General features: G+C 33.3%; 1 protein-coding gene across 1 annotated transcript; it reads right to left on the bottom strand.

The window, feature by feature from the left end:
- Positions 1-299: 299 nt before the first annotated feature.
- Positions 300-11544, bottom strand: adgrf3a (adhesion G protein-coupled receptor F3a). Its single transcript, XM_042773373.1, has 18 exons — positions 11431-11544; positions 10182-10249; positions 10077-10089; positions 9807-9941; positions 8578-8724; positions 8375-8484; positions 7721-7779; positions 7490-7599; positions 7157-7372; positions 6575-6802; positions 6277-6429; positions 4145-4320; positions 3868-4053; positions 2125-3438; positions 1993-2034; positions 1772-1807; positions 1585-1665; positions 300-1081 (listed from the first exon to the last, which is right to left on the bottom strand). The coding sequence occupies exons 2-17, from the start codon at positions 10230-10232 to the stop codon at positions 1603-1605; spliced, it is 3039 nt and encodes a 1012-aa protein (XP_042629307.1). The 5' UTR covers positions 10233-10249; positions 11431-11544; the 3' UTR covers positions 300-1081; positions 1585-1602.
- Positions 11545-17186: the final 5642 nt, after the last annotated feature.

The raw sequence follows: 17186 nt of genomic DNA, 5'->3' as shown, positions 1-17186 counted from the left end.
AAAAAAGATGACAGAGTTGCATCAGGAAACAGCTGCTGCTGGAGATTGTGATCTAGTGGAAGAAATTGTGAAAAAAAAAAATCATGTGACCCTAATCAGAAAGACTCAGACTGGAACAAGAGGACCCCTCTGCAATGAGCAGCATCCAAAGGCAGGTTTTAGCCTACTTTCGAGACCAAAAGTTGCTGTTTTATTTAAAATGTATAAAAAACATTCAGCAAATGGCAAGTTAAATGGGCTGCCCTTAGATGATACTGATAAAGAATGTGAACAGGAGAGAAAAGAAGCCAAAAAACAAGTCATTAAAAAGTAGGTTTTATTATGCAATGAGAGCAAAACAGAAAATAATGGATGCTTATAGGCAACATCTGCAATGTTTGTTGTACATCTAAATGAAATGTAAAACATAAAAGAAAGCATTTTTGGAGGACAGTAAACTTATAAGCCAAAATTACCAAGTAGGCTATATATATGTATAATGCATAAATATACTTATATGAATATACATAAAATTTAATAAACCATTTTCAAAAATGAAAATGACCATATTCACTAAATTACAAGCCAAAATTCATATTTATTTATGACTTTAACCAATTTTTAAATAACACCAAATAGTCTAAAGACACAAAAGCTTAATTATATTTACATAAATAAACATAAAACTGAATAAAGAAAAATTAACTCATTCACTAAATTATACACCAAAATTTATATTCATCTATAACTTTTACCAGTTTTAAGTAATACCAAGTAGGCTTTAGACATACAAGCATAATTATACTTGAATACGAATATACATCGAATTGAATAAACCATTTTCAGAAATAAAACTTACTCACCCTAAATACATTCAAACTAAGCGCATTCATAAATATGACTAACGTGAATACATCTACATATATTTAAATCCTACGGGCTACAATATCACAGATGATTGTACAGTGTTCTAGAAAATAGTTAACTAAATGTTTTATAGCTGTTGAATGTGAGAGAATTTAATCCATGATGTTTTTCAAGTTTCCCATGAGTTTCGTGTCTTTCAGTACGTTTAGAAGACATCGACTAAATCATTCACGTGCTGATTTGGGATGAAAACAACATTAGAACAAAAATATGTTAGACACTCAATAAAATGTGACCATGGACCACAAAACCAGTCATAAAGGTCAGTTTTTGAAATTGAAATCTGAATAAATAAGCTTTCCATTGATGTATGGTTTGTTAGGATCAGACAATATTTGGCCGAAATACAACTATTTGAAAATCTGGAATCTGAGGGTGCAAAAAAATCAAAATCCTGAGAAAATCACCTTTAAAGTTGTCCAAATGAAGTTCTTAGCAATGCATATTACTAATCAAAAATTAAGTTTAAATATATATACAGTAGGAAATTTACAAAATATCTTCATGGAACATGATCTTTACTTAATATCCTAATGATTTTTGGCATAAAAAGAAAAATCTATAATTTTGACCCATACAATGTTTTTTTGGCTATTGCTACAAATATACCCCAACGACTTAAGACTGCTTTTATGCTCCAGGGTCACAAATATTCTCAAGAGCACAAATGTAACTTACCTTTAATCTGTTCAATCTTTATTTCATTATAACTGAAGATGTCGCTTTCGTTGAGCTTTCAGTTTTAGACTGCACTAATTGCTAACGTAAGAAAATGTGGGAACGTGAGCAAGTGTTATTTCATGTATTTATGTTCGTGATGCATTTTGCATTTGTAAAAGCATACATTTCTCTCTTACATACTAACCTTGGATTTGAAACGCTTCAGAAGTGCATCACGAACCTTTGGGAAAAATTAAATATCATTATATTGAGCTTGACTGTAAAAACAAACTAAAACCTTGCAAATTTGATCAGTAATGCTCAACTGATGTGAATGAAAGTGGTTCCGATGTTATATTTTCAGACTAAATTACTTAAACAATTATGATCAATCATACGGAGGGCACGTGTAGTGGACATAGTTACCTTTTTCTCTCCCACGCAGTTTGTCAGCAGTATCAAAAAGCCCTGCAATGAAATACAACAAATTATTTTAATGTACAGTACCTGCACAAATGAGTACATAAACAGATAAAGTGTCTGATGCTTGACCCTTACCTGCAGTGAATTTAACAATGTAAATGCATAGCCCACAATTTGGGCAAAAGGTTTTTGTGTGAGATCAAAGTACAGCACCAAAATCCCGAGGAGCCAAGTTATTCCGAGGACAGGGCTTAGGAAAACTATTGTCTTAATCATACTCCTGGCAACATCCTTTTGGTCCCGAGCCTTCGACTCTGACACAGTAGGATTTACTATCTTCATGATCACCACAACCAGCGTGAAAAGGTTTACAATCACAATAGTTATGGCAGGAATTACAAAGGAAAAGATGGAGCCCTTCAACACACCCCGATATTTGAGCCAGCAGGTGTCTTTGGAATAGTATTCCTCTTCTTTACCGTTCTCGAAAGTAATGTAGGTTGTTGCCACACATATTAATGGGCATACATAGCCAACAGAGATAGACAATACCAAAAAAACCTTTTTCCGCAGCTGGTCAAAGACAAATATCAGTTGGTGAAGAAGCACGAAACTCAAGCACAGCATCCAGAAGAAGACGGCGAGGAAAAAAAAGTGTTTAAATACTGTGAGGAAGGAGCACCAGTTTGGGGGCAATGCATTCGGAACAGCTGATGCTAAAAATCCACAGTGTGCCAACAGCAAGCATAAAGAGATGTTGACTAAGGCCGCGTGTCGAAAATTAGAGATGTCTGACTTTACAACTGTATCCCATACCAGAAACTCAATGATTAAACACAGAACAAGTGAGACGACGGATATTCCTAAGCCAGCGTAGGTCAGTTCCTTAATATACGGAAGGGTCTCTGCACTTCGGGACATCAGTATGGTGAACGCAGAATTGTGTTCACATGTGCACAACTTTGGACTTCCCGCACCACCCCATGTACACCCCTCTGAAGACCACGCATTCTTATTTACATCCCAGAAAACACAATACATTTCATGATTCCGAAGTCTTTTTTCAGCGTAATCGAACACCAGGTTAACAGAGATGGAATTATTCTTATTGGTATTATTTACAGTGGTAACTGACAAGGCGGTGGTCTCTAAGCTTCTTCCCTCATACTGTGGTAAAATATCATGGAGGTTCCGGAATCCAACGACAACAACACTATTGTCTGCACTGACGCTGGCATTAAAGCCGCCGCAATGTTCCCCTTTGGCCTTACTACAGAGCGCCAGTTTAACATTTTTAGAACTTTGAGAAACATTCGAGGTCAGATTTGAGTTCCTTATCATTTCCTCAATAGTGTGTAGATATGTTACAGATAAAGTTGTGTTTTCAGTTTCAGGATTTTTCCAGGCGTTTGTGTCATTCAAAGTGTTGCTTATAGAGCTGACAAAGTTCTGAAATGTAAAAACAAGAAAAAAAATGAAATGCGATTAGACTTTGAGCAAACACAGGAATTTGATTATTTGTCATTTTGAATGAATGGTATTGCTTCTAATTAATTAGAGTTCATTTCTGACATGTTTCCAGTAAAGAATGAGCTATTATTTGCTTTTGGACCCGTAATTTGTGACATAAACAACTTTCTAAATAACAAAAGCTAATTTTTGTTTAACGGAATTAAAAAAAGAAGAAGAAATATTTAAGATGATAGTTTCTTTGTCCTTTGAGTTTCTTGTAAATTGTTGTTTTAATTTTAATTTTCAGGTGTTTTGGCACATGTAAAGTTCGGTAGCCCTGTTCCCGAACCAAATATTACTAAAGATTTTAAAGAAGAGTTAAATTTTAATAATAACGTTACAAGAAACTTGAGAAAACATACATACAGGCATGATAGTATCATTCCATCGATTTAACTGCTGTATAGACACATTGTTCATCTTTCGGAAAATGACTACAGACATATTAATATTTGCAAATGAGCTGAATGTCTCCACAGTGGTTGAATGCTGTATTTCACTGAAAAGTTTGTCTGCATCGTTCTTAATAAAGCCAATGCCTTTATCCAACATCTGTTATTATGAAAGGAAAACAAGCATTTAGTATTAAGGATAAATCTGGCCAGCAGTGAGAAATAGATTAATGAATATTGAAGAATGATACCTCTACAGCCTGTTGAACTTTATGTAGTTCTGCATTCACACAAGAAGAGATTTCCTTTTTCCAACTTTCGTTAGTACAATTTCTCCTTGTCAAACCAACAGCAGTGTCCTTACAAGACTTTGTGGCCATATAATTGCTTTTTGTGATGGGCCACTCACCTTCTTCTTCAAAGAAAAAAAAAATATCCAATGACATTAGTTCACTCAAAAATGAAATTTGTCTCCCCATTAAATCACTATCATGTACAACATAAAAAAAATCACTAGTGTTTAAGTAAAAAATACTCCCCATTAAATCACTATCATGCCATTCCAAACCTTTAAATGAAATTTGTCTCCCCATTAAATCACTATCATGCCATTCCAAACCAATAGGGATGTAACGATTCACTCAACTCAGGATTCGATTCGATTCACGATTTTGATTTCACGATTTATTTTTATTTTTAAACAAAATTATGGACAAATTATGAATTAACTGTGTCATTTTATTATTGCTTGGATGAAATGTTGTACATTTCTTTGTGAAATCATAATATAACTATAATATACTAACATAGCACTTGCATATTATTGCTCTTTTGTTGGTTTTGATTGCTTTTATTGTCCTCATTTGTACATAGCTTTGGATAAAAGCATCTGCTAAATGTCAAAATTTAAATAGAATGTAAATGTAAATAACAAAGCTAAATTGAAATTTTAAAACAAGCCCCAAATCAAATAAATAACACAAATAAAATAAATCTCTTAATATAAACAAAATAAGGCTTTGTCTGTGTTTTTTCCATTTAAAATTAGAGGCAACCACTGCATTTTAATCATGATCCAAACAAAGATGCTGCATACATGCAACATGAGCAGTTTTTAATTTAAATCAGACTGTATAATTTAAACATTTGAAGCAAAAACAGAATGGTTTGACTTCAGTTTTGTGAACTATACATAAAAAATATCTGCATGAAACAGAAACAGCAGACGAGCTGAACGAGAAGCAGATTCACTCTCAGCCAGCAGGTGACACTTACAGGGGCAAGATTAAAAGACAAAATACCATCTAAACTTTTCTAAAGACAGTAAGTTCCCCTCAGACATGCATTCATATGAACTCCTACACCTAAATGAATCGAGATTGGTTTAGCAATCACTATCAACCAACACCAAACCCCAAACCCTTACTTCCAACTACCAATTACAATAATAAATAATACACTATAAATCACTATCATGCCATTCCAAACCTTTATATCTTTCTTCCAAGGACATTTTTGAAGAATATCCTAGCCACTCTTTTGCAAAAAAAAAAAAAAAGCACCACAAAAGTAATTCCAAGGCATACAATAGCTTTATGTAATGAATAGTCCAAAAGTCATTTTACATCTTCAGATGTATTCCAAATAAATACCATATCTTCAGATGTATTTCAAGTCAGAGCTTGGATGGTGGAAAAGACTAGCAGTGAATATTGACTTTGTGTTGTCATATGATTTCGCAAGACATAGCATGCGTCACTTTTTTTTTGGTTGTCATTTTGGAGCTTGAAAACCCCATTATATGGAAAAAAAAGTCATAGTTATGGCATAAATTAATTATAAAAAGTAATTAATTTCAGCTTGTTCTCATTATTTAGACTTCTTTTCATAATAGTGATTTACCAAAGTGTGATTTTTTTCTTCCTTTTAGCAGAAATGGGCATTAGGCTGAGTAAAATAAAAACTAAAAATTATTCAAATGAAAACACTTATTGCTGATGCTGATGTGATATTTCAGTCATGTACATTTGTTAGGCAAAAAGTTAGTAATTTTATAAATGTAAGGTGAAGTGGGTCATTTTTGAACCATTAGCACCACCAAAATATATATATATATATATATATATATTTTTGTCTACTTCCACCCCTAAATGTATATTTTTTTTTCAAAGAGTTTTGAAAAAAAAAGATACTTCCACCCCTCACTGGTCAGATTAACATACTCGACCCCAAACTCACACCATTAGTTGAGTCAGTTACGCTGTCAGGCTGGTCGATTGCAACATTGAAAAAAATAAAAATCACACTCTTCAGCTGAGAAACACTGTCTACAACTTTAAAAGATATAGAATTAAGAAAAAAGTTAAACAACATCAAAACTTACCATAAATGATGGGAATCTGCACATTCTGAGATCTGATTCTGTTCTTTTCGGCTCTGGTGTTCGTGAATATACACATGACATTCTCTGTCTCTGTTTTCACTCCACAAAATATGGTTACCTTTACTTTGTAAGATAAAAAATTCCCCTGGCGTTCTAGAGAATGCAGTAATTTGAAATTGCTTATCATCAAGTGTGTAAAAACCGTATACTGTACTGTAGATATGAATCTTTCCATCACATTGTTCACGCTGAGTATGTTTGCATTGAGAGAGCAAAAATGGTAATGAGATATGCTTACCTGGTCCTATTTTTGTGTTAGTAAGATTAGTATTCCATGCAACACTGTAATTTTCTTTGTCATCTAAAATTTTACACTCAATTTCAACCACACTTTCTGCATTTACATCTCTACAGTCAGGAAATTGGGGCATGCTCATAGCCTGTATTTCTGGCAGAAGTGCTATGTCCAACTCTGTACTTGCTGTGTGTTCTATGGACCTTCTTTTGTACACACATTTAAGTGTTCCTATTCAGACAGACAGATAGATAAATAGTTGCAGTACAAGAAAATACCATTTCAAGATTTCACGTTTAATTCAAAATGTTTCATGTTTCTTTGTAATTGCTAGTGAAATTTACTAGAAATTTCTGAGTGAAAATTGAGTTCACCAATCAGTAGATTTTTTAGACAAATGAGAAATAAATTATTCTGCATAATAAACTGGGGTAGGAAACAGATTTTAACATTGAAGAATGACACACATCAACATTAAGCTGAAATTTGCCAACTTGTATTAACTTTTTTAACAATTTAAACATAAGTAAAAATACTTTCAAAGTCATGCGATTATCTAAATTGTGTATATGTGAGGAAACATACCTTTCCAGCTTCCTGAAATGTCATACAGTTCAACAATGTCCTTCAAATCGTTCTTCTTCAAGGTGGCCTCTTTTCCATTTGTGATCTCTGTTGTTTTGTTCTGCCTATCTGTTAAGAACCACTTTACCTCTCCCAGCTCTTGTGGTGGAGTACAAGTTATACTTGCAGAGGAGCCGATGTCAATTGCCTTCTGAGGACCGTTAATAGTGATGAGGCCTTTGGAGAAAATTACAAGGTATGATTATGCAATAAACCTGTCTTTATCACATAATATTATAAGTGCGGTGTTTTGTAAATAATAAAGAAATAATTCACAATAAGTAAATAAGTTACCTGTTGTTACCAGAACAGTATTAGGCAGTGTTTGGATAAAATTATCCAACTCTCCAATTGTAACTGAACTCATTAACTGCACCGTATAATCTACAATCACGCTGCCGCTCCTTTAAATCAAATGGGAAACGTTACTACATTTTCTGTCATTTATCTATTTCTAATGTGTTTTATGTGTGTAGAAAGAACAGTTAAACAGTAGCTGCCAGAGGTGCTTGTTATCATGATTACCTGTAACTGTTGATAATCAGAGAATCAAAATTTTTCAGTGTGCTGAATTTTTCCAGAAGCTAAAAGAAATTGAAACATGCCGGTGAGGTATACGTACAAACAGTGCAAGTATTACTGGAATTGATCAAGTTTATCAAACCAACAATACAGTGACAGTTTTTATGTGTTGCAGGATAACAATATGGTGCCTGTATATTTTACAGTTTATATACTGTACTTCCATTTTGCCTACAGGAGGCAAAAGGGAATGATGACATCAAATTTGAATTTGTCCTTTCCATAAACAATGGCAGGTACAGGGACCAAACACAATAATGCAGTAATGAACTAATTAAACAACATAAAATGTAAAACACAAAACACCATATAGAAAAAATATATATAGTGAAAAAGAATGTAAGAAGCATAATCTTTAATCAACGTGATCTCATGAGAATTTGTATGATTTTTTTTTTTTTTTAAATGTACGTTTTGTGCTTGTAAACAATACATACTAATACCTATAAACAATGAGACCAGGCTGCTTTAATACAATGTGATGAGTCATGTAAATGTAATCATTTTTTCACTTTATATGTTGCTGCTAATCAATTAACTGATTAGGAAAACTTAAAAAAGCACCATTGTGTTGATTTTCAGCAGTAGCGTACATACCATATCAGTAATATCCTTTTCCTCAGCATTGTAATCTTGAGAACCTTTTTTGCTTGGGTAGCATAAATACCTGCAAACCCTATTAAATTCAGTTAATCCATTGATGCTTACTGGAAAAAATAAGAATCACAGCATTCAAAGACCGTTATTTATTTATTTATTTTTATGATGAAATCCTGTGCCCATATCAAACAATACTCTACCTCTTGTTTCAGGCAGACACACAGCAATGTCATTAAGATTTAGCGTGCAGCTGTTATTGCAGCAGCCATGATTTTTGCACATGTCCTCACTCCATTTGTATCCCGGCATGCATAAACAAATATTTTTCTTATCTTTCAGTGTGCAATCTGCAAACAAGCACAGAGTTTTTTTCATAATATCAATTATTGATTAAATAGGAATGTGTGTAAATTCTGTTGTTCTTTAATCCCAATTCTGTTGTTCTTTAATCCCAAGTTAATAAAAAAGATAAGTTAAAAAATAAATCCTATTAGTTTATAAATATAATCATATTAGTTTTTCTTTTAGCACAGTAGTTAACAAATTTACCAAGTTAAATTTAACTTATAAAACTAGAAACTAGCAATTTATTCAGAAATATTAGCTCTCTTTTTTGTCTTTCTTTAATTGAAATGCTTCAACAAAATGTATTTTCTTGGGAATCTTATTTTAACTTACGATCAATTACTTGGTTTTCCCTAAAAAAGTATTTTCTATCATTTTGGAGTTTTCTAAAATCTCTTCAACCAAAAAAAAAAGCCAGTTTCTTAATAACATCAGCCTCCAGGAACTGTCATTATTTTTTGTTTAATTTTAAACAATTCCATCCTTTTTGACAGAGTTACTTTAACAACTTCATAATATCATACAATAGTGTACAAATGTCAGTTACAGCTCATTAGTGTGGGTAAATTTATTTAAATTAATTAGAGAGAGAGAGAGAGAGAGAGAGAGAGAGAGAGAGAGATTGTGCGAGTTAAATTCCCTCAGCCATGTTACCCCATCATTGCCAAGAAATTTAATGTAGTCTTGACAAAAAGCTTCTGCACCTCTGGATGTTTCTTTGTGCGAGTGATGTGTCTGTGTGTGTGTGCTCCATTGAAGGCAGCACATTAATACAGAAGGGTGATTAAACTGACTGGAACTACCTGTTTTCAATGAATTGAGCGCATACAGTACCTTACAGCCAATCAGAATTGAGTGTTCAAGCAGACCACGGTATAGAATTATCATTGTTTATGTTGACGAAACTCTGTAATGAATCTTTTTCTTAATTACACATTGTGTGTGTTGGGATAAAGGAATGTCCTTTAAACTAACTGATATTGTACTGGCAGAAAATTACCAGTTGGCCTACCTTTTAAGTTTTTCTGCAATTTTTTTCTTACAATGTGGGACATGTTGTTGTGTATGATTTATGATTATTTACCTGTTGTGTTTTTGATGTCTGTTACAATTGCATTAGCAATGTCTATGTGTGTCTGCTCCATCAGAAGCTCAACAACATAGTCATACACCGATGACTCGATTTCAAGCTCTAACCAGTACACCTGTGTGGAATACCCTGGAATGTAGCATTATGACAGTATTCAGTCTAACATGCAAACCATTAATGGAAAAATACATATTATTTATTCCATAGATTATGATAATGAGCTAGAAAAAAATATATATATTCATATATATACATTTATATTACCTGCCACAGCAACCTATCAAACAAAAGTGTTAAAGAGTTAATGCTAAATGTAATAAATTGTGTATATAACTGAAGAACTTTTATAATAATTAAATATTATCCCACCTTAAAAAACAATCCCAGAAAAAGGAGAATGATGCCTTTAGACAGTTTCATTTCTATGCCATCAATTTCTGGGTGATGAAACAGAGCGCAGTCATTCATATGAATATGTGCATATGTTTTCCATCAGTGACATCAATAATGATCATTTATTTAGCAAATGCAAAAAGTGATTAATCTTAAGGAGTTTGTAAACACAAGAAATTAATACAAAGACTTAATCTTTTTCCAAAATAGTAAAAGCTAACAGAGACGGATATAATAAGTAGTGAAAGCAAAACAGCTTTTTCATATATAATAAATTAACCATGACAATATGCATTTACAACTCATTTTTTAAATAGATGGTCACCAAGGCTGCATTTATTTAATAAAATATTGTAAAAACTGTAATATTGTAAAATAGAATTATTATTTAAAATAATTTTTTTTCTATTATATTGTAAAATTAATTTATTACTGTGATGCGCAGCTGAATTTTCAGCATCATAACTCCAGTCTTCAGTGTCACATGATCCTTCAGAAATCATTTTAATATGCTGATATGCTGCTCAGGAAACATTTCTGTTTATTATTATCAGGGTTGAAAACAGACGTCCTGTTTCATATTTTGGGGACACTGTCATACACTACCATTCAAAAGTTTAGGGTAAGCAATATTTCCTATTATTATTTACATACTTTTTTTTTTTAAAGGAAATTAATACTTTTATTCAGCGGGAAGTATTCAATTGATCAAAGTATTATATTTAAGATATTCATAATGTTACAAAAGATTTCCATTTCAAATAAATGCTGTCCATTAAACTTTCTATTCTTCAAAGAAGCCTAAAAAAGTTTTTATGGTATTTACAACATTTTCAGCACTGATAATAATAAGAACCATTATATATAATAATTGATAATAACTGAGCAGCAAATCAACATTTTAGAATGATTTCTGAAGAATCATGTGACACTGAAGACTGGAGTAATGATGCTGAAAATTCAGCTGCACATCACAGAAATAAATTACATTTTAGAAGAGATTCAATTAGGAAACAGTTTTAAATTGTAAAAATATTTCACAATATTACTGTTTTTACTGATTAAAAAAATGCTTAAGATGAGCATAAGAGACTTCTTAATTATTCCACACTTTTGACCGGTCGTGAACAACAGTCCATGTCATTGCTAACAAACAAGTAACATCCTGATAAATGGAGCTTATGTGAAGAACACTGGCTAGAATCCATTAAACATGTCATCCTACCTCTCTGCCTTAAGTCCTGTCAGCAGTATTGACCCATAGATTCAGGGCGCAAATTTATTGCAGTATCATAAAAGTTTAGCTATCATAAAAAGCTTCAAGCTGCTGTACAGACCATGTGAGAGGATGGAATGATATCCCGCTCAATGAATATTCCCAGTAACCCTCCTGATTTGCATAATTAGGTCACATGACTCAAAATATAGCCTAAAGAATACAGTTTCACTTAAAAAAAATTTCTAGCTGAATTCCGTACATCAAAAGAATAAAATTAAATATAAAATTAATAAAATAATAATAAAATTTTATCAGTGTGTCATAAGAAGAATACCTTAGTCTGAAAGTGAAGTGTCATACAGCCAAGTATGGTGACCCATACTCAGAACTCGTTCTCTGCATTTAACCCATCCAAAGTGCACACACACAGCAGTGAAAACACACACGGAGCAGTGGGTATCATTTATGCTGCGGCGCCCAGGGAGCAGTTGGGGGTTCGGTGCCTTGCTCAAGGGCACCTCAGTCATCCCCAGGACGGCCCGAGACTCGAACCCACAACCTTAGGGTTAGGAGTCAAACTCTCTAACCACTAGGCCACAACTTCCCCTTGTTGTTGTTGGTTCCCCCACCCCCCAACCCCCCGTAAATCCAGTACACTGATAAGAAGTGTAGGATTTAATTTATAACAATTATCACCAAGAATAATTTCATAACTAGCAGAAATACCTTTTAAAATATAAAGCCTTAAAACAGGTGAAAAAAAAAATCCAACAGACACACATTAAACCAGATAGCAGAATATCACACAGACTTTCTGTCACACAAGACAGTAACAACACCTCAGCGTTCAAGTGTTTTTTTCAGGGGCAGACACCACTCACATTTTCTTAGTGAGTGGGATATAATTAGTTATCATACCATCAGAGACTTTTGGTCATTCAAATCATCTGATTTGTTAGAATGTAAATATGTATTTATAAAAGACACATTTCTGTGCTATAAAACCCACAAATGACTGCTTATCTCATGTCTGTAATACGACCTTCTTGATTTGCATTTATTTTGCTTAGAAGCAACATGTACATGTTCATGTTAAAAACCTTATCTGGTCTAACTAGTCAAACTTTATTACTGTTGTGGTATTTTTTTTGTATTTATTTTTTACCTGTTTGCTTCAGTTCTTCAGTTGTACAGTGCACAGTTGAGGAAATAACAGTTTAGATATATCTAATCGTGTATTTTCATTATGTGACCAGCTCTCATGGTTCAATTGAAATTCTAATTAATTTTATTTCATGATATCTAAATTATATATATATAATTAAAAATAAAGAAGCATATTACAAACCATAAGGCAAATACAATAGATACAAATTAGATAGTAAATTAACTCGTTTTTCTAATACAGTAGGTTTAACATGTATACATTTAACATCTTTTGTTGTTTGATTAACATTAATGAGACTGACAGGTTTTTAATTAGGCTACTGTCCCTTTAAGATCGAGTGAACGTAATTATAGACGGTTTAATCGGGCGCACGAGCCTGGCCGAAGTTAACTTCTGGTCTGTGTTTGTTTATCAGTCTGGCTATAGTGCCGTCTACAAACGCAGGTAAAATAAAGGTGATGAGTAAGTTGGGCTCAGGTAGTTGTGCTGTGGGATGTGTTTCCCATACATTTATTTGTTTGTGGCACTCACAATATCAAAACTGAATGATTTTCCAAAAGGCTTTGTTAAATAAACATGAGCACGTACTGCATGTTAAAAAATCAAAACGAGGCGCGGGTGTTTTATATCACTGTATTTCTGAAGGAAGACTATCTTTAATTAGTCTATTAAATTTTCGATGTCATTTTAATTCAATCTTGCTTGTTATATGCCTGATAAAGCATCGTTTGTGAGCTCGGCGCTGCTTTGTGTACAGTTACCGAAGAAACCTCTGTTTCTCCCGCTTTAAATCACCTCCTGCTGACAGAGAATGAATTTGCATTTTCAGTAAGTCTGATTTAAGCAGCAAACATATTTTGCTTGTTATCAAAAACAATCTACTCTAGAGGGACTGCTTCGCAGTTGTTATTGATTCTATTTGGAAGTCTACCGGGCCACAAAAGCCTGCATGCGCAGTAACGTTTGTTTATGTTGTTGCCGTTGAAACCGTCTTTTGACATATATATCTGGTTTTCACACACCTGTATACGTTCACTTAAGCCATAACCCACTGTATTTACGTGAGATACTCCACATGGTGTATAACATCACAGCTTTTTTTTTACAATAAACAATAAAGGAGCAAAAATAACTCCCGCCCCAATAAATAAGTACAATCAACCAACTCTGAGTTAAAACTTGAACTCGGAGTTGACTTACTCTGAGATGGGAAACTCTGAGTTTTCGGGTTCAGAACAGCTGAATTGTGTAAGTTCAGCCAACTCTGAATAGGTTGACTCTGAGTTTAGCGCGTGCACCACGACTATGAAAAGCCATGATCAATGAGACTTAGGTCTCTGCAGAGCAAAAGTGGGCGTTTATGACCATGTGGGTGTTTTCAAACTGCTGGGTGTTTCTAAATCATGCAATCAAAATGATCCCCCTTACCCAACCCCACCCCTAAACCTACCATCACTATGACATCAGCCAATCAGGTGTCATGGTCTAAAAACACCCTGATCTGGTAACTCCCATTACTTTCCTGCAGAGACCCTTACTTGTGATCAATAGAGCTCTGATATTACAATTCACCATGGCAACAGCTCCCGCCAAAAAGACGTCTGCATACTTCAGACTCAATACAAGTTTAATTCTTATCACTGTTATAATATCACAGGTGAAAACTGGCAGAACGGTATTGAACTTATAGGCTATTCATTTTCATGGTATCTCATAGGCAAAAAAAATATATAAAATAATAATAATAATAATAATAATTTAAGTGCATTTTTCTTATTTTACAAATGATCTGCCAATAGGGTAAGAAATGTAAAAGTAGCAGTTCTTTGCAACAGGCTAAGTGTAAATAATAATTTGATGCTATTTATACTTTATACTGGCAGATGCATACTATTCGCGCCTCAGTATTGTTGTAGGCTACATTAATAGGATGCAATAATAACAGATTGCAAATGATTATATTTATTCAAATGATAAATACTTTTATCATTATTAAACACTTGTTAGGCACTTTACTTCCAATTTTAGAACATTTTCTTCATTTTTATTGAAAATAAATTCTAATGTGATATGTGATGGGAAAAGTCAGAAGAACTAGCTTGGCAAAAGCTTGATTTGAACCTGATCAGTCACGTTGCAAGCTAGTTTTCTGAGCCCAACGCGTTACTGCCTACACCACTGAAAGCGTTATTCACACATGTATTTAACCTTATGTGACACTGGAGAGCAATAGACACTCCGAATAATCGTTTTCCATTTGCAATAAGATTATTTTTATTACCACACTGGAATATAATTTTACTTGATTTAGACCCTGCCAGGAAACGAGATTAAATATCTTATATCAGTTTCTTATATAGAAAATCCATCTTGATTTAATATTTTTTTTATATTTGTACTTGAAATAAGAAAAAAATGCTTAGTAAAATAAGCATTTTTGCAGTGTGCATGACTGAATGAATTATTCAAACATCGCTTGCATTTTAAAAAGAGGGAGGAGACCGAAAGAAACTCTGGGTTTACTGAAGAAAACCTGCTCCCGACCAGGTTAGGTTCATAGAGTAAGTTACCATGGTATAAGTTACCTCAGTTTCAAACGGGCTTGACTTACCCTGCTTTCTCGGGTTTGACAAACCTTCCATTCTGAAACAGAAAACCCAGAGTTTCCCTCATTTCAGGGTTAACATACTCAGAGTTTTCACTTAACCTCCTTTCTGAAACGGGCCCCTGATCGCAGAACTGGGCGGGCGTTATTCATTGTGATTCTGCCTATCTATCCCACCTTTACTTACTGCAATCAATAACAAATTGTGATCGGATGGTAATTTTGTCCTACGACAAGCTTAGTTACTTTGATTAGATTGTTCTCGGGTGACAGAACACTTCTACTACTTGCTCTGATCACCCAGTCGTAAAGAAATATGGGACAAAACATGATTTTTTCAAAATAACTCGGGACACTAAAAAATAGAGCTGAAATACGGGACTGTCCCGGGGAAAACGGGTCGTCTGGTCACCCTAATTATATGTCATCAACATTTCCAGCTCATTTAAATTTTCATTCAGTTGTTTTCATTTATTTATTTATTTATTTTTTCAAATTTTCTTTCAGTTTCATTATTATTGTGTACAAAACTTATTTCCTGCATTTAAGCGGAAGCTTTAGGTCAAACAGTTTTTTGTTGTTTGTAAGAAACAATTGCTTCCAAAGAAAATGCATTATGGTCAAAAAACAAACAAACAAACAAAAAATGCATTGAACACCACAGAATGTTCCAGAATAGCCATCACCCAGATGCTAGTTTGCATATCAGTTTGGGGAATCAAGGCTTAAGGAAACAGACTATGTCAACAGTGGGCTCATTCATTCTCACTGAATAAACAAAAGGACCTACAGACAAAAAAAAATAAATGTATTTGCATTTTTCTTTGCATGGCCTCATGATTTTTATAAATTGACATCTACTTTTTTTGTGACATTTTATGCATATTTTTGTGCACTGTGCACATTTTACGCCAAACCCCTTTAAGTCCCCATGCAGATTTGAAGGTAATATTTCAATAATTTAACAATCTGATGATGGTCACATGACATGCAAATGAACAAAATATTGAATCTTTTTTAGAATTTTATCCAGTATTTTTATGAGTTAGCTTTTCATCAATAAATGATACTTGTAGATTATTGTGATGTTTTTATCAGCTGTTTGGACTCTCAGTCTGACGGCACCCATTCACTGCAGCAAGTGATGGAATGCTACATTTCTCCGAAACTGTCGTGATGAAAGAAAAATCTCATTTAAATAGTGCAAGACAATACTGTTGTTGTGTTTTTGTCTTTTACTTTAAATATAGATTTCCTGTAAGTCTACTCATGCAAACAGCGTCATGCACATCTATTTTACAATGCAAATCTATCAGAGAGTCATGAAACGCGAACTCTAATCTGAACGAAGGGCACACTGTATGCTGTTACATTGCAGCAGCATCTTCTTTGACTACATTGTCATTTTTTTAGTAATAAAATGTAATTATTTTTTTCTACTTCAAAATGAAAAAAAAAAAGTTTTTACTAACAATTTCTGAGTGTTAATTGCTTCTACAAATTTTTATCACTGTACTTTAGAATACATAATAAGTTAAATTATATGTTTATTTTTTTTTAAGTCGTATATTAATCAGAATCATTGAGGTTGAACTGTGAAGGCTCTCATCTTTGGTTGCTGTGTTTAAGTCAAAAGAGCCCATCCTCAAATCAGCATCATTTTCTGCTGATGGATGGATAGATTGAGAGATAGAGAGATAGATAGATGGATGTTGCACAGGTTCCACTTGTGTAGCAATACGAGGAACCACAAATGTATATTTTAATTTTAATAGTGAAAAGGACATTCACGGTTTTTGCGCATTGGCGACATCTGCTGGACAAATATAGGAATAACTAAAACAAAAATGCCTCTCTAATGCACTTATATTATTAATGCATATACAACATAAATAAAAATTAAGTGTATCTTAGATTACTTTTATTACTTCTTAGTATAGCTTATATTACTTATTTTTATTTATATTATTTATAATAATGTATTAATAT

The sequence above is a fragment of the Cyprinus carpio genome, chromosome A17 (genome assembly GCF_018340385.1).
Source record: "Cyprinus carpio isolate SPL01 chromosome A17, ASM1834038v1, whole genome shotgun sequence".
In the NCBI taxonomy this organism is placed as follows: domain Eukaryota; kingdom Metazoa; phylum Chordata; class Actinopteri; order Cypriniformes; family Cyprinidae; genus Cyprinus; species Cyprinus carpio.
The sequence above is the reverse complement of the archived record's forward strand: the minus strand, read 5'-3'. Positions and strand labels throughout refer to the sequence as shown.

Excerpts from the sequence above, each read along its gene's own strand:
- adgrf3a (XM_042773373.1), bottom strand. The coding sequence starts at position 10,232 with ATGAAACTGTCTAAAGGCATCATTCTCCTTTTTCTGGGATTGTTTTTT. Across the intron at positions 7,780-8,374 it reads AAAAGGATATTACTGATATG|CTTCTGGAAAAATTCAGCAC; the intron begins GTATGTACGCTA and ends AATTTCTTTTAG. Across the intron at positions 7,600-7,720 it reads CTGATTATCAACAGTTACAG|GAGCGGCAGCGTGATTGTAG; the intron begins GTAATCATGATA and ends TTTGATTTAAAG.